General features: G+C 39.7%; 1 protein-coding gene across 3 annotated transcripts in view; it reads right to left on the minus strand.

The window, feature by feature from the left end:
- LOC124711891 (Fanconi anemia group D2 protein) overlaps nt 1-15298 on the minus strand; it is a 206393-nt gene that overhangs the window by 111551 nt on the left and 79544 nt on the right. For all 3 annotated transcript variants that reach the window (XM_047242137.1, XM_047242136.1, XM_047242138.1), the window contains exon 12: nt 7673-7779. In XM_047242137.1, the coding sequence (XP_047098093.1) occupies nt 7673-7779 (107 nt within the window). The remainder of the gene's footprint in view (nt 1-7672; nt 7780-15298) is intronic.

Raw genomic sequence — 15298 nt, forward strand, 5'->3', positions numbered from 1 at the left:
CCCATTACCACTTACTCCAACCCCATCACTGGTAAATCAAGCAAAATCAAAGGCAGAGCAACAGGTATTACCTTCTTTTACATCTTTCTAACACTAGTTTGTTGTTTTAACTATAATGTCACAAAATTTCTACTGTATTCTCTAGTAGTAAGTGATTTTAATTTATTTTCTGCCACCCCTTACATTTTACTTTGAGTGTGCAATTTCTTTTTGGTGGTAGTTGGTACTGCAATGCAACTAAGTTACTTTGATATCACCCTGTGGTCCCTGGTTTTACCTATGTGCATTGTCATCTTGAGCGGTTCTGAAATACTGAATTTGTTATCACCAATTCTTTTGCTATGCAAAAGTCAAGACGCATTTGTCGTCTCCCATCATATGTCACTTCTGTCATGTCTTAAATGAAGCTGGCACAGTGCTCACCAATGTACTCTCTTTGACCTGCTGTTTCCGACTGTTTCTCCTTACCTTTTGTCTTCTCTCAACACCACTACAGGCTATCTTTCTCATCCCCCCTCCCAGGGTGTATACGTGGACAAGGAAAAAAAATTGCCGGATTTTTCCCAAATTTCCCGGTTAAAAATACACTTTCTCCCGGATGAAGACACTTTTTCCGTGTTATTAAGTGACAATATATTTTCCCTCGGAACTGTAAAACTTATCAATCCTTTGAATGGTTATGCTTTTATGCATGGGCGTAGAATTTCCCGGCACTTTAGAAAAGGAAAGTGAGGGAAGGAAACTCCATTTGGAAAGATTTTTGATGTGCAGTAACATGTACACTGCATATTTTCGTATTACGAAAGTATAAATTCGAATTCCATCAAATACCGCTTGTTACTTTCTGAACCACTGTAATCGAGATTGCGATGCGCTTTTGTAAGCCGCTCATGTCACGTGATCCCGCCAGCCGATGACAGCGGATATTAAAAAAAAAAATTGTTCAAATGACTCTGAGCACTATGGGACTTAACATCTGAGGTCATCAGTCCCCTAGAACTTAGAACTACTTAAACCTAACTAACCTAAGGACATCACACACATCCATGCCCGAGGCAGGATTCGAACCTGCAACCGCAGCGGTGTCGCGGTTCCAGACTGTAGCGCCTATAACCGCTCGGCCACAGCGGATATTCAGACCCCAGGACACGTGATGTAGTCAGCTAATAGAGACATCATTGTTAAGTAGCGCGGATACTCAAACAGGAAAAGTTAATGTTTCAAATTATATACATAGTGTTGCGACAAGAAAAGCAAAGCATTCACATATAATAATGGTCTCTAAGGTTCAAGAGAAGCTAAGCTTTCACATATAATGTTGATATTTTTTGCGCGTGCTACACTTTAGGATACATCACACAAATGTGCGAGTTAAATTTTTAGCAGAGTCCAGTGACTTGCCCTCAAAGTTTTCCACAAATAAATTAGCTACCGCAAAGGAGAGAGAGCTTCCCGTAGCATTACATCAATTTGCTCATAATAACGACATGAATGTCTGATCTTCTGGGCTCGAAATACTTCTAAATGGCTCGTCGTCAAAGAGTTGATTTTTAAATGAGAGTCGAACGCTCTGTGATTTACAAAATTCATCGTACATTCTCGCACATAGTTCAATTTGAGTAAAAGGAAATTTACTTTTAGAGTACCGCTTTTCAAACCACCATTCGCATTATTTTCCCTTGGCCTGTTAGAAATAGGTTAATTTCAGTAGTCGTTAGACAGCGCCAGGTAAAAGGCGCCACCGTGCTTTGGCAGCTGCTGTAACACAGGAAGCCCGTATGTTCGTACGTGTAAAACATTAAAAGATCTCACATTATGTCATAAAAGAAGAAAGATATCAGAGGATACACCAAAAGCGTCGGAATTTCGTGAGCCATACTAAAATGGCACATTTAAGGTGTATACTTAAAGGGCACATTCGTATGTCCGGATTGCCAACGGAGTAGGCGTAGACCTGATATTAAGCTTTTCGGTGTGGGTTTTGGGATGTAAATTTTCTTGGAGTACAAGTACTGTATTAACTCATTTTTTATTCTTTCTTATGACATAATGCCACACATGCTAGAAGATGAAAATGTGCAATAAGATGTTTAAAAACGTGCACCTGAAATGCAGCGAGCAATTGAAATTAGCCAATAGTGTGGAACTAAACACTTTGTTTCAAACACATTGACTGCCTCAGCTTAAAAGACCTAATTTCTTTAGCAAACCGACAAAAATAACTTCATTGTTCTACAAGCGATTAATGCATGGCTGTCAGAAAAGCGGAAATAAAATAAAATCTGAAACTAATAACGTATATTAGCTTTCTGTAATTATGTGAATGTATTTTAATTCACTTGATAGCTCCCGGCCACAGAAATCCATTTTGTTTTCATTTGACGTGAGAGCAGTAAACGAAGAGGAAACTGCAAAATCACTAAATGTAAACACAGGTCACGTGGAGACTACATACTTGGCCACTATAACTCAGACTGCTCTGCGCATCAGCCTCGGATCTATGATATTTCCGAACCGAGATAATACTAAGATAGCGCCGCCCCTCCTCCCCCTCCCACCCCCCTCCTTCGAGCGTTTGAGATACGACGCCAAAAATTTAAAAAAATTGAATTTTCGAAAATATGTTCATTTTGTAGAGCCCAGCTTTATGAAGAGTCTGATACATAAAACATATATGTTCGAGGAAATGTAAGACATGTTATTTGGTCTTAAGCGTGCAAGTGTGCGAGTGTGCAGTGCCACCCCTCTTCACACAGCATTCTTCGATCGCACGTCACTGTATTTCGCTCCGTGGAATTGAAACGTGTATATTTTGTATTGGGTGCCATCAAACTGTATTCAGGACAGTGGAAATTAAAATGTCCTGTGGTGCCTCTCCTGCTTACAGTCGGTCGGTTTGACATCCTGCCCCTCTTAATAAATCTCGCAATTAATATTGGATGGGACTATTTGTAATCTGGAGAACAAGAACTCTTCAGAAAATTTGCATTCTGTATTGCCTGTTAGCTAATACCTTTCTGTTTTGGGTGAAATAAAATTAAATATAGGATACATAAAACCAGTAAAGACAAGAGACAAGCAATACAGTACACATTTCTTCAATTCTTAGCGCCTAGCATTGTTTTCTCTCTAATCCTGCGACAGCTTTACATGGTGTGCTTTCCTTTCTGCAAAAGAATCAGTTACCTCATCAAAGTTCGTCAAATGTTTTGCTACATCAAAAATCGAAATATCGTTGTCTAACATTGTGTAAGCTGTTAACACAAATACTACCCAAGACTGGTGTGGTTTCTCGATCTGATTACGTCTATTTGTCACTGCCTGCTAGGTAAAACAAAATAGGCCTTTCTAACACTGCAGAAATTGTAACACACGCCAAATAAACGAGACTGTTTTGGCATAAATAGTCATTTTTACAACACGACAGTATGTAATTCACGAAGATCAATATAAAATGCCTATTAGGCCTACTACAAGCAAAAAGCTCTATGTTAGGAAACAGTTTCACATTTCATTCATACGCTCCAGTTTCTTGAGCACGAGATCAAAAAGTAATAGTACGAGATTTTTATATAAATTTGTGATCGTCATATTCTTTCCTAATTTGTGTGATGTCCCCGTTTCTTCTCCTTCTTCGTTCTAACAATCAATCTCATCATGACTAATTCTTCAACTATTCCTACCTTTGTCAAAACATACTCGCCGGTCAACTTCCCTAATCCAGCCAGAATCACTGGTTTAGTTATCACTGATTATTATCCAGTTAAGTGTTGTTATGTTCGCACAAACCATTTTCCGCGCTACTTCCAGAATAGAGCTTAAGCGGCTGCTAGACGGGGACCCTTACTAGTGAAGCGATCTGGCGAAAAATTTTCTGACAAAATTTCATTTTGCTGGATACACTGAGAAGATAATACGTAATCTTTCTTACCTGTTCTTGCTGTTAGTCGTTTATTTCCACTCTGGTAGTCTGATTCTATGGATTTCCCTAGTAATTATAACAACGCTGATCATTCGCAAACCCAAACAACAACATAATCAGACAGAAATTGGCGTTCACTCATTCAGTTTTACTCCGCTCAGATTGAATGGCCCGGTCCCCTTTTGCCAGCAGGAAACTTTATTTCTAGATGTGGCGAGGATTCCCCTGACAGAGACATCACACACACTATGCACGCATTCAAAAAACGACTTATAATTTTTTTTCACTATGGGACCAAACTGCTGATGTCATTGGAACCTAGGCTTACACACTACTTAATCTAACTTAAACTAACTTACGCTAAGAACAACACATACACCCATGCCCGAGGGAGGATTCGAACCTCCGACGGAGGGAGCCATGACAAGTCACCTCAGACTGCACGGCTACCCAGCGCGGCTTATGATTCATTCAGAAATCAACTTACAGAGTGTGTTCGAAAACCAACAGGGATGCGAATCAAATGGGTAATCAATAGACCAACGTGCGCTGGATGCTAGGCGCTTCGTGAAACAAGGTTTTTTCTCCTGAAGAATATGAATTTGGCACTTCCCCCCTCCTCCCTCATAGATCCGGGCGCGAAAGCGTGAATCTGGCAGCTTGGGCGCGGCAGTAAAATTTTCCCCCGTTTCATCTAGCTGCTTGCTGCAACTACTTACACAGCCAACAGCCACATTTATGTAGCCAGAAACGGGAGAAGGTACCACTCATACGCCACTCAACTCCGCATGCGCATGAGCCCGTTAGTAACTGCTAAAACGAATCTAATGTAAACAGTTGTGATGTCACGCTCATCGGAGGCAATTTGTTGTTATGAAGCATTGCATAGTCTTCCTAAAGCCTTTGACACATTTTGCTGTTGGCAAAAGCTTGTATGATCACTGTGTTTTGTTGTTGTATATGGCACATTTCCTTGGCAATTTATGTTTTATTTTCCTTTTTTTCTCGTTCATGTTTTATTGTTGCAGTATTATTCTGCAGTAGCAGGATAAATTAATATCCTTTGTTAGAGTATCGATTCTTACCAGTCAAAATTACAAAAATTTAACTGAAAACTAGAACAACGAAAAATTCCCAGAATCCTAAAAAACTCACGGGTTTTTCCCGGATGAAAAAATTCCCAAGTTTTTCCCGGATCTCCCAGGTCGTATACCACCCTGCCCCCCCCCCCCCCCCCAAAATCACCCCTCACCCTCTGGACTTTCCCAACCAATCTCTTTTTCCTCCCTAATGAAGGGACATACACATTCTGAAATCCAGAATTAGTATTTTCTATTTTAAGTTTTTCTACGCGCAACTTTAGGTTTAATTTGCTAAATGACGATTTCATGCAGGAAATATCCTCTTTTCAAATTTGTGATGAGTAGGATCGAATCTAAATATTTCGATATTATTCACATCTGTTGCCTTATACTTTACATAAAGATAGTTGGGTTTCATTATATTTGGAAGAATATCAAGATTGTATGAGCCACAAAATTAAAAGGTTTAGGTGTACTACCTTAGTGGCAATCTCAGATATTGCACATATGTTTAAACCAGTGACAGGTCATAATGACAGATGTTGTCAGTAAAGTTTTTTGTGTTACTCATACAAACATTCTCACTGGTCATGTATCTTGATAGTGGATACCTATCGGACCAATAGAATAATTATAACGGAACTGCCAGCCTTGGTGGAACAAGCAGCTTATGATTCAGCAACTACAGGATGCAGAGCTTAAATCCAGACAGATTTCAATTTGAATTTCCTGCCATATCGTAGTTCTGCCAGAGGTCATGACTGGCGTTCTTGAAAGCCATAGGTATCTAGTAAACAGTCAGAACCACAAAATGGCTGAGATGCTACAGACAAGTGCGGAGTGCAACCGAAGAGCCGCAATTATCGAAAGCCTTCACGCTGGGCCTTCTACCACTGAAATAGTTCGATTCTTCAGCTACCTGAGATCATGAAGTTTTAAACATATTTATTGGCTGAGATCCAGCAACTGTACGTTGTTTAGTTACAGGACATGTGTATAGCCACCTCAGTTGCACAAAAACCGAGGTGGCTGTACATACATCCCGTAACTACCCAAGATCAACTGTTTACAATATTGTGGCCAAGTATAATGCTTCAGAGACATCTGGGGAAGGTTATGCTAACCCCGTGACGGAACCTCATTCGAGGAAACGCACATCACAAACTGCGGCAATCATCAAAAAGGCTCAGGCACTGATGTCGGAGGGCATGGGGCAATTGCTGAGGAAATTGGCATCAGTATTGAACATCACTGAGTGAACAATTCGTCACATGGCAGAGGAGGACCTCATACAAGCCATTAGTCCAAAACTGGCTCTCAGATAATGTTGACAGGTTCTAGTCAAAGGAGTTCTTGACCCAGAATAGCCTGGATTTGAACCCCCTCAATTACTATGTTTGGAGTGCAGTCGAAAGAGTTACCAATAAGAAGAGGCATCCTAATGTCGCACCTCTATGCACTGTTACCAACGCAGAAGTTGCAAACATGGACAGCGCTATTTTAAAGAGTATATGCGATCGCTTCAGGACAAGATTGGAGGTGGTCATTGCGGCTGAAGAGAGGTTACATTGAGTAATGTTACTCTTTTGACAGATACAACTAGTTAAATGTAAAAGGATTTTCATTTACATTTGTATTTTGTTTGTATAAATTTGCTTAAAAAAAAAAAGTTTTATTTGTCTGGATTTAAGTGCTGCACCCTGTATGAAAATACTGGAGGCTACTGAGAAAATATGATGAGCCAAGTTAGATGGTAGACATTGAGAAAATTACCTGTAGCACTCCCAGCCACAAACATCACTAATCACCACTGGCGCTATCTCATCCAACTTACATTTGCCATGTAGTTGACTATCTGTTGATGAAAATTCAGAGACAGATGGGCTGCTCAGAACTTGTGTTCACAAAATGGATCTCCCATTGAAGCCGACAGAAATACACAAAAATAAATAACGGCACCACGCCTAGCTTTTGGAACCACAAACCTTCTTCAGATTCCATTTTCCTATAGCAAACTTTAAAAATTAAACAATGGAAAATACAGGATGGAATAATGACAATCTTATGAACAGAACAGTTGCTACTCACCATACAGTGGAGTTGTTGAGCTGCAGATGGGCATAATAAATATGTTTGAGTCTTTTTGTTGTGCCTATCTGCAACTCAGCAACTCTGCTACATGGCGAGTAGCAGCTACCCTTTTCATAATACTATCATGTATTAAAAATTCATGTTTTACAACTAGGACAACAAATTATTGTCCCAAGTTTGGTCACTGCAGAGTATGAAACATTAAAAGTCATTAAGGACATGTATGAAAAACTATCAGCGTCAACCAATACAAAATGTGTTTTTACAAGTCTGCTGATTAATTAAGATAACCTATCAGTTCAGTTCACCTTTTTCATGACTGGAGTTTAAACAGACATAATATGTAGTTAATTCTTACTACAGTTACCACATACATTTTTGAGGATATTTTTCACCAACTAAATGCTGCAAGTGTTATGCTGTCTTGTTCATATTCTGTAAGACATCCAACCATTTCTGTTGAACTGTGCATCCTGTACTCCAAGATTTAAAGGAAAGTCATTAAGTGCCTGCCACTGCATGAAGCCACTATGCGATTTAAACTACTTTTCTCTCTTCTACAATGACATATACTCACAATAAAACTCTCGCCCAAGTTAGGAGTTTTAGCAGCTATCAATGACATTTCATCAAAGAATAGCCCTTGAGCCTCTGGATAGGTCTTGGTGCCAGCCATTACAAGATCTAAAAAGAAAAGAACCCTATTAGATACCACACATAAAGAACAGAAAGCCATCAAAGGTAAAACATTGAAATTCTGTTACGAACAGGACTCAGATAGCAATAACACAAAAAAATTAGTATCTAGCAAAAGATAGTTTTTGCACAATGTAAATACAATAACAATGCACAATTTCTTTTGAAGTTAGAAAATACACACACACACACACACACACACACACACACACACACACACACACACACACACGTTATGTATATTCCATCAACATCATCAAAGTCAGAAAAATAACAGTAGCTCAATTGGAATGATGAGGGAGGCAAACAGCCATGAACTCATTGAAGAAACCATTCCACCATCAAACGTAAACAATTTCAAGAAACTCTGGAAAATCTGAATTGGGGTGGTTGGATGTAGATTTGAAATCTTAACCACTGTGCAATCTTGTTGTCTTTTGCACGTAAAGGTCAACAGTAAGAAAAAAATATGACATATTTTGGAGTACACTAAATGAGGCACAAAACTAAAATTGTAAGAAAATTACTGAAAGAAAGGAAAAAAAGGAATGAAAAAATATGAAGAATAGTAACATTCAGCTAACACTATGAATAGCAAATGATAAGATACGCCCATCAGTGGTGGTCAAGGACACATTGGACAGGATGGGTTTAGTTTCCATTATGTCAACTGATAAGGAATGAATTTAGATTTTAAAAAATGTATTCTTGTAACTCCTCTAGCATTATGAGACATTTTACTTCTTAATGTAAGTTCCAGCAGCACAGTAAAACTTAATGCAGGTAACTGATATGAGGGAGGACAAAGTAATTCAGACAAGTGCTCAATTGCCAAGCACGTGTGTTTATCAAGGGAATGCTGTGTTTGAAGAAAGATGTGTATGGTTGGGGTCACTAAGAAAATGGGAGAGCAGATGTCTGTAAATACCCAGAACAATTCTCCATAAGACGACTCAGTTTAATCAAGTGAGATGCCATTCTACAATTTTTAAACAACGGTTCACTATGCGGAGGGAGTGTTGAGCAGTTACTACATGAATATAAAAGGAATTATCATTGTATTGCAAGCAGGGCTCTCCATGTCACTGGTTCATGTAATATCTGAGCAATCAATACACTATCTGTTAGGTGGGAATCTATGACACAGCAAGTTGGAACTACTTCATCTGTTATGACTTCAAAGCCCTCAATAACTAACTTTTTACTGATTTTTGCAATGTTCTCAGTACAGTTATTTACATAATGATTTACATATACTTGAATATGTCAAAATTCAAATAATGGAAAATCCAGGATGCAATGTAACAATATTATGAAAAGGAAAGTTGCCAATCACCTTATAGCAGAGATACTTAGTCACAGATAGGCAAAAAAAACTGTCACAAATAAGCCTTTGTTGTGCCTAAATGCGACTCAGCATCTCCGCTATATGGTGAGTGGCAACTTTCCTTTTCATAATACTGAATATGTCAAAGTGTTATATAACCTGCATTCCACTCATATTTATTATTTAGTTGGTTATATTGAACATGCTGATTTAATGATGTAATTAGTTTTGCTGAAAGTTCTATTTGCATGAACCATGGACCTTGCCGTTGGTGGGGAGGCTTGAGTGCCTCAGCGATACAGATAGCCGTACCGTAGGTGCAACCACAACGGAGGGGTATCTGTTGAGAGGCCAGACAAACGTGTGGTTCCTGAAGAGGGGCAGCAGCCTTTTCAGTAGTTGCAATGGCAACAGTCTGGATGATTGACTGATCTGGCCTTGTAACAATAACCAAAACGGCCTTGCTGTGCTGGTACTGCGAACGGCTGAAAGCAAGGGGAAACTACAGCCGTAATTTTTCCTGAGGGCATGCAGCTTTACTGTATGATTAAATGATGATGGCGTCCTCTTGGGTAAAACATTCCGGAGGTAAAATAGTCCCCCATTCGGATCTCCGGGCGGGGACTACTCAAGAGGATGTCGTTATCAGGAGAAAGAAAACTGGCGTTCTACGGATCGGAGCGTGGAATGTCAGATCCCTTAATCGGGCAGGTAGGCTAGAAAATTTAAAAAGGGAAATGGATAGGTTGAAGTTAGATACAGTGGGAATTAGTGAAGTTCGGTGGCAGGAGGAACAAGACTTCTGGTCAGGTGACTACAGGGTTATAAACACAAAATCAAATAGGGGTAATGCAGGAGTAGGTTTAATAATGAATAGGAAAATAGGAATGCAGGTAAGCTACTACAAACAGCATAGTGAACGCATTATTGTGGCCAAGATAGATACGAAGCCCATACCTACTACAGTAGTACAAGTTTATATGCCAACTAGCTCTGCAGATGACGAAGAAATTGAAGAAATGTATGATGAAATAAAAGAAATTATTAAGATTGTGAAGGGAGAAGAAAATTTAATAGTCATGGGTGACTGGAATTCGAGTGTAGGAAAAGGGAGAGAAGGAAACATAGTAGGTGAATATGGATTGGGGCTAAGAAATGAAAGAGGAAGCCGCCTCGTAGAATTTTGCACAGAGCACAACATAATCATGACTAACACTTGGTTTACGAATCATGAAAGAAGGTTGTATACATGGAAGAATCCTGGAGATACTAAAAGGTATCAGATAGATTATATAATGGTAAGACAGAGATTTAGGAACCAGGTTTTAAATTGTAAGACATTTCCAGGGGCAGATGTGGATTCTGACCACAATCTATTGGTTATGACCTGTAGATTAAAATGGAATAAACTGCAAAAAGGTGGGAATTTAAGGAGATGGGACCTGGATAAACTGAAAGAACCAGAGGTTGTACAGATTTTCAGGGAGAGCATAAAGGAACAATTGACAGGAATGGGGGAAAGGAATACAGTAGAAGAAGAATGGGTAGCTTTGAGGGACGAAGTAGCGAAGGCAGCAGAGGATCGAGTAGGTAAAAAGACGAGGGCTAGTAGAAATCCTTGGGTAACAGAAGAAATATTGAATTTAATTGATGAAAGGAGAAAATATAAAAATGCAGTAAATGAAGCAGGCAAAAAGGAATACAAACGTCTCAAAAATGAGATCGACAGGAAGTGCAAAATGGCTAAGCAGGGATGGCTAGAGGACAAATGTAAGGATGTAGAGGCCTATCTCACTAGGGGTAAAATAGATACTGCCTACAGGAAAATTAAAGAGACCTTTGGAGATAAGAGAACGACTTGTATAAATATCAAGAGCTCAGATGGAAACCCAGTTCTAAGCAAAGAAGGGAAAGCAGAAAGGTGGAAGGAGTATATAGAGGGTCTATACAAGGGCGATGTACTTGAGGACAATATTATGGAAATGGAAGAGGATGTAGATGAAGATGAAATGGGAGATATGATACTGCGTGAAGAGTTTGACAGAGCACTGAAAGACCTGAGTCGAAACAAGGCCCCCGGAGTAGACAACATTCCATTGGAACTACTGACAGCCTTGGGAGAGCCAGTCCTGACAAAACTCTACCATCTGGTGAGCAAGATGTATAGAACAGGCGAAATACCCTCAGGCTTCAAGAAGAATATAATAATTCCAATCCCAAAGAAAGCAGGTGTTGACAGATGTGAAAATGACCGAACTATCAGTTTAATAAGTCACAGCTGCAAAATACTAACACGAATTCTTTACAGACGAATGGAAAAACTAGTAGAAGCCAACCTCGGGGAAGATCAGTTTGGATTCCGTAGAAACACTGGAACACGTGAGGCCAATCCACGCCGCCTCCTGTATGTTTCGGATAGCCCAAAGCAATCACACAATCATCGAAAAATTCATTCAGGAAATTAAAGACGTCGGCCGTGCGATGTGGCCGGGCAGCATCTTGCATAAACCACGAGATGTTCGCAGTGTCGTCTAAGGCAGTTTGTACCGCCACAAATTCACGAAGAATGTCCAGATAGCGTAATGCAGTAATCGTTTCGGATCTGAAAAATGGACCAATGATTCCTTTGGAAAAAATGGCGGCCCAGACCAGTACTTTTTGAGGATGCAGGGACGATGGGACTGCAACATGGAGCTTTTCGGTTCCCCATATGCGCCAGTTCTGTTTATTGACGAAGCCATCCAGATAAAAATAAGCTTCGTCAGTAAACCAAATGCTGCCCACATGCATATCGCCGTCATCAATCCTGTGCACTATATCGTTAGCGAATGTCTCTCGTGCAGCAATGGTAGCGGTGCTGAGGGGTTGCCGCGTTTGAATTTTGTATGGATAGAGGTGTAAACTCTGGCGCATGAGACGATACGTGGACGTTGGCGTCATTTGGACCGCAGCTGCAACACGGCGAACGGAAACCCGAGGCTGCTGTTGGAGCACCTGCTGCACTAGCTGCGCGTTGCCCTCTGTGGTTGCCGTACGCAGTCGCCGTACCTATCCAGCACATTCATCCGTCACGTTCCCAGTCCGTTGAAATTTTTCAAACAGATCCTTTATTGTATCGCTTTTCGGTCCTTTGGTTACATTAAACCTCCGTTGAAAACTTCGTCTTGTTGCAACAACACTGTGTTCTAGGTGGTGGAATTCCAACACCAGAAAAATCCTCTGTTCTAAGGAATAAACCATGTTGTCTACAGCACACTTGCACGTTGTGAACAGCACACGCTTACAGCAGAAAGACGACGTACAGAATGGCGCACCCACAGACTGCGTTGTCTTCTATATCTTTCACATCACTTGCAGCGCCATCTGTTGTTGAAAATTGTAACTACTGTAATTTCGAAAGTTTGTCTGCCTGAAAATGTACTGTTGTCCCAAGCATATTGCAACAAACGGTGTATTTCTATCGCTGCTCGTTTAGTTTTTATTGCCGTTTCAAATATACCGGTCATTTTTGAAACACCCTGTAAAAATAAAATTACAGCGTGCACTTCCCAACTAGTGGGAGCAAGATTTTCAGAGGTCTTGTTGTTTGCTTTCACCCACAGTCAAATTACTGAATCAAAACAATGACTTTGTGGTATCATAAACAATCAACAGTTGGAGCTCCATTAGGGCCACATTGATCTGAACTGTCAACATTTAAATATAAGCAAATAGTATTTACTTTTCAGATATACCTCTCAGATGATATAGCTTTCAGAGAAGAATATAGCTGTCTACATAGTGGAAAAATTAAAAACCTTTTCAAAATGTTATTGTTTACGAAAATTTACATCCTCAGGTCCAATCTTCTGACAAATTATAGGAGTAGCCAACAAGGTATTCTGTTACTTTGTTGAATAGCCACAGATTTTCAGTTTCCAGTCTGATGTTTTCTGATAACCCGTTATAGACTTTTCCATTAGAATACGCAGTAAAATCCCATTCTGAACTCCAAACAGGAATACACAATGTGTGAGGGTAAGTCAATTATTATCCACAATTTAGTTATATTTTTGTTTATTTTGGTAGTACTGTCATTTTATGTTGGTGACGCATGCTTTATTTATTTGTTGTCATATCTTCGCAGTTTTCAAGCTGCTAGGTTAGTTTCGTTATCGCTGCTGTGCTGTTAACCATGGCTGCTCTGCTGTCTATTTGCACCAAAGAAGAACAATGTCCAGTGATCCATTTTTTGTAGTCGGAAGGCGTATCAGAGGCTGAAATACACGGAAGACCTTCGATATAGTACGGGAACAGTATTTTGCCACAATGGAGTGTGTACGAATGGATTGAAAAATTCTGAAATGGGCGCACAAATGTTACGCACGATGAAGGAGCCGGTCAACCATTTACCACTACAAATTAAGAAACCATTGAGCGTTCACGTGAAATTATTCTTTTAGAAAGACTATTAACTACTGACAAAGTGACACATCGTCTACAAATTATGTCATGGTTCTGCCTACGAAATTATCCACAACAGACTTGGGTTTCACAAAGTTTGTGCAAGATGGGTTCCAGAACAACTCTAGACAGTTGCATGAACAAACGCTCTTGGACATCTGCAAAAAACATTTGGATCGCTATGGTAATGAAGGGGACAACTTGCAACTTCTTAGACAGGGTCATTACTGGTGACGACACATGGATCCATCATTACGAGCCGGAGAGTAAACAGTGGAATATGGAATGGAAACATCCAAATTAGCCGTGCAAGAAAAAGTTCAAGACCCAACCGTCCACAGGAAAACTGATGCTAACCGATTTTTGGGACACACAAGGTCCAGTACTGGAACATTATGGGGACGGGGGCACAACAATACACAGTGCACATTAGAGTGAGATGCTTACTGCCAGGCTAAAGCCTGCAATTTGAAGCAAACACCAAGGAATACTGTCAAAAGGTGTTGTGTTGTTGCACAACAATGCCCGTCTACATACTGCTGCCCACACTGCTGGAATGCTCCAGAAACTCAAATTTGAAGTATTGGGTAATCCTCCATGTCATCCCGATCTTGCCTCTTCTGACTATCACTTGTTTGATTCACTCAAACAGGCACTAAGGGGCCATCGATTTGCCTCAGACGAAGCAGCGAAAGAAGCGGTGCATTCCTGGCTTGCTGCTTAACAGAGAATCTTCTTTTATGAGGGCATCAGGAAGCTTGTACAACGATGGACCAAGTGCATTGAAACGCAAGGAGACTAAGTCAAAAAATGATGTTCTTGTAAGTTTCCTATTTGACAACAATAAAATTTTCTAACTACCTTGTAGATAACAATTAACTTTCCCTCGTATATTGTACTGTATCTCCTGGGGTGGTCATGAATTTGAAATTTATACGTTCCATGTAGTGATAATTATTGTATGAATAGCTGGCGATAATGCAAAGAATTAAACAAATGCATTGTGTTGCAATATATTCCACGGACATTCGAGCTTCTGTGACTGAACTATTTTTTTGGTGTTCTTCTGTTCTTGGACTTCGAGAGGAAAGAATGATTGTCTGAGGTTCATCTTGCTGTAACAGTCTATGTAAGTTGTAAACAAAACTGAAATATAGTTGTTCATGACTTGAAATTTGTGTACAGTATGCAATAATTTGTAAGCTTTGTAAATCTAAACTTTGCTTGTCCTGAGTAGATGTGGCCTTAACGGAACATTGGCCATTGTTAGGTGCCATATAAGAAAATAATTAGTAATTTTCTTTCAGCTCATCTTTGACATGTGCCACAGGTTAGGACACTAAACTTTCTTTCCGATTCCACGAGCTATGCGGCCGCTACGAATAATTTAATATATTTTACTTTCAGATTTTCTGAATGTTTTGTGATAACCTCCCAGGCAGGAAGGAAGGCTGGTCATATGATCCTAATTCTTGTATAATATTTCATCAGCAAAGGATTATGCTTGTTATACTGCTATTTGAGACAAAACCACAATCTGAAGTTACAGGTTTTATTACTTCACATTGAACTGACTTACAAAATACTGTCTGGTGCTTTAAGCACATCAGTTTTAACTATACTTTTGATATATATTGAGGAATATCTGTGATGATTCAAGAGAGAGACAATTAATTATTTATAATCCCGTAACCAACTTGAGTACTGAGTTAGTTTGCTGACTGCTGATCCGCATTG

This window comes from Schistocerca piceifrons, chromosome 8 (assembly GCF_021461385.2).
Source record: "Schistocerca piceifrons isolate TAMUIC-IGC-003096 chromosome 8, iqSchPice1.1, whole genome shotgun sequence".
In the NCBI taxonomy this organism is placed as follows: domain Eukaryota; kingdom Metazoa; phylum Arthropoda; class Insecta; order Orthoptera; family Acrididae; genus Schistocerca; species Schistocerca piceifrons.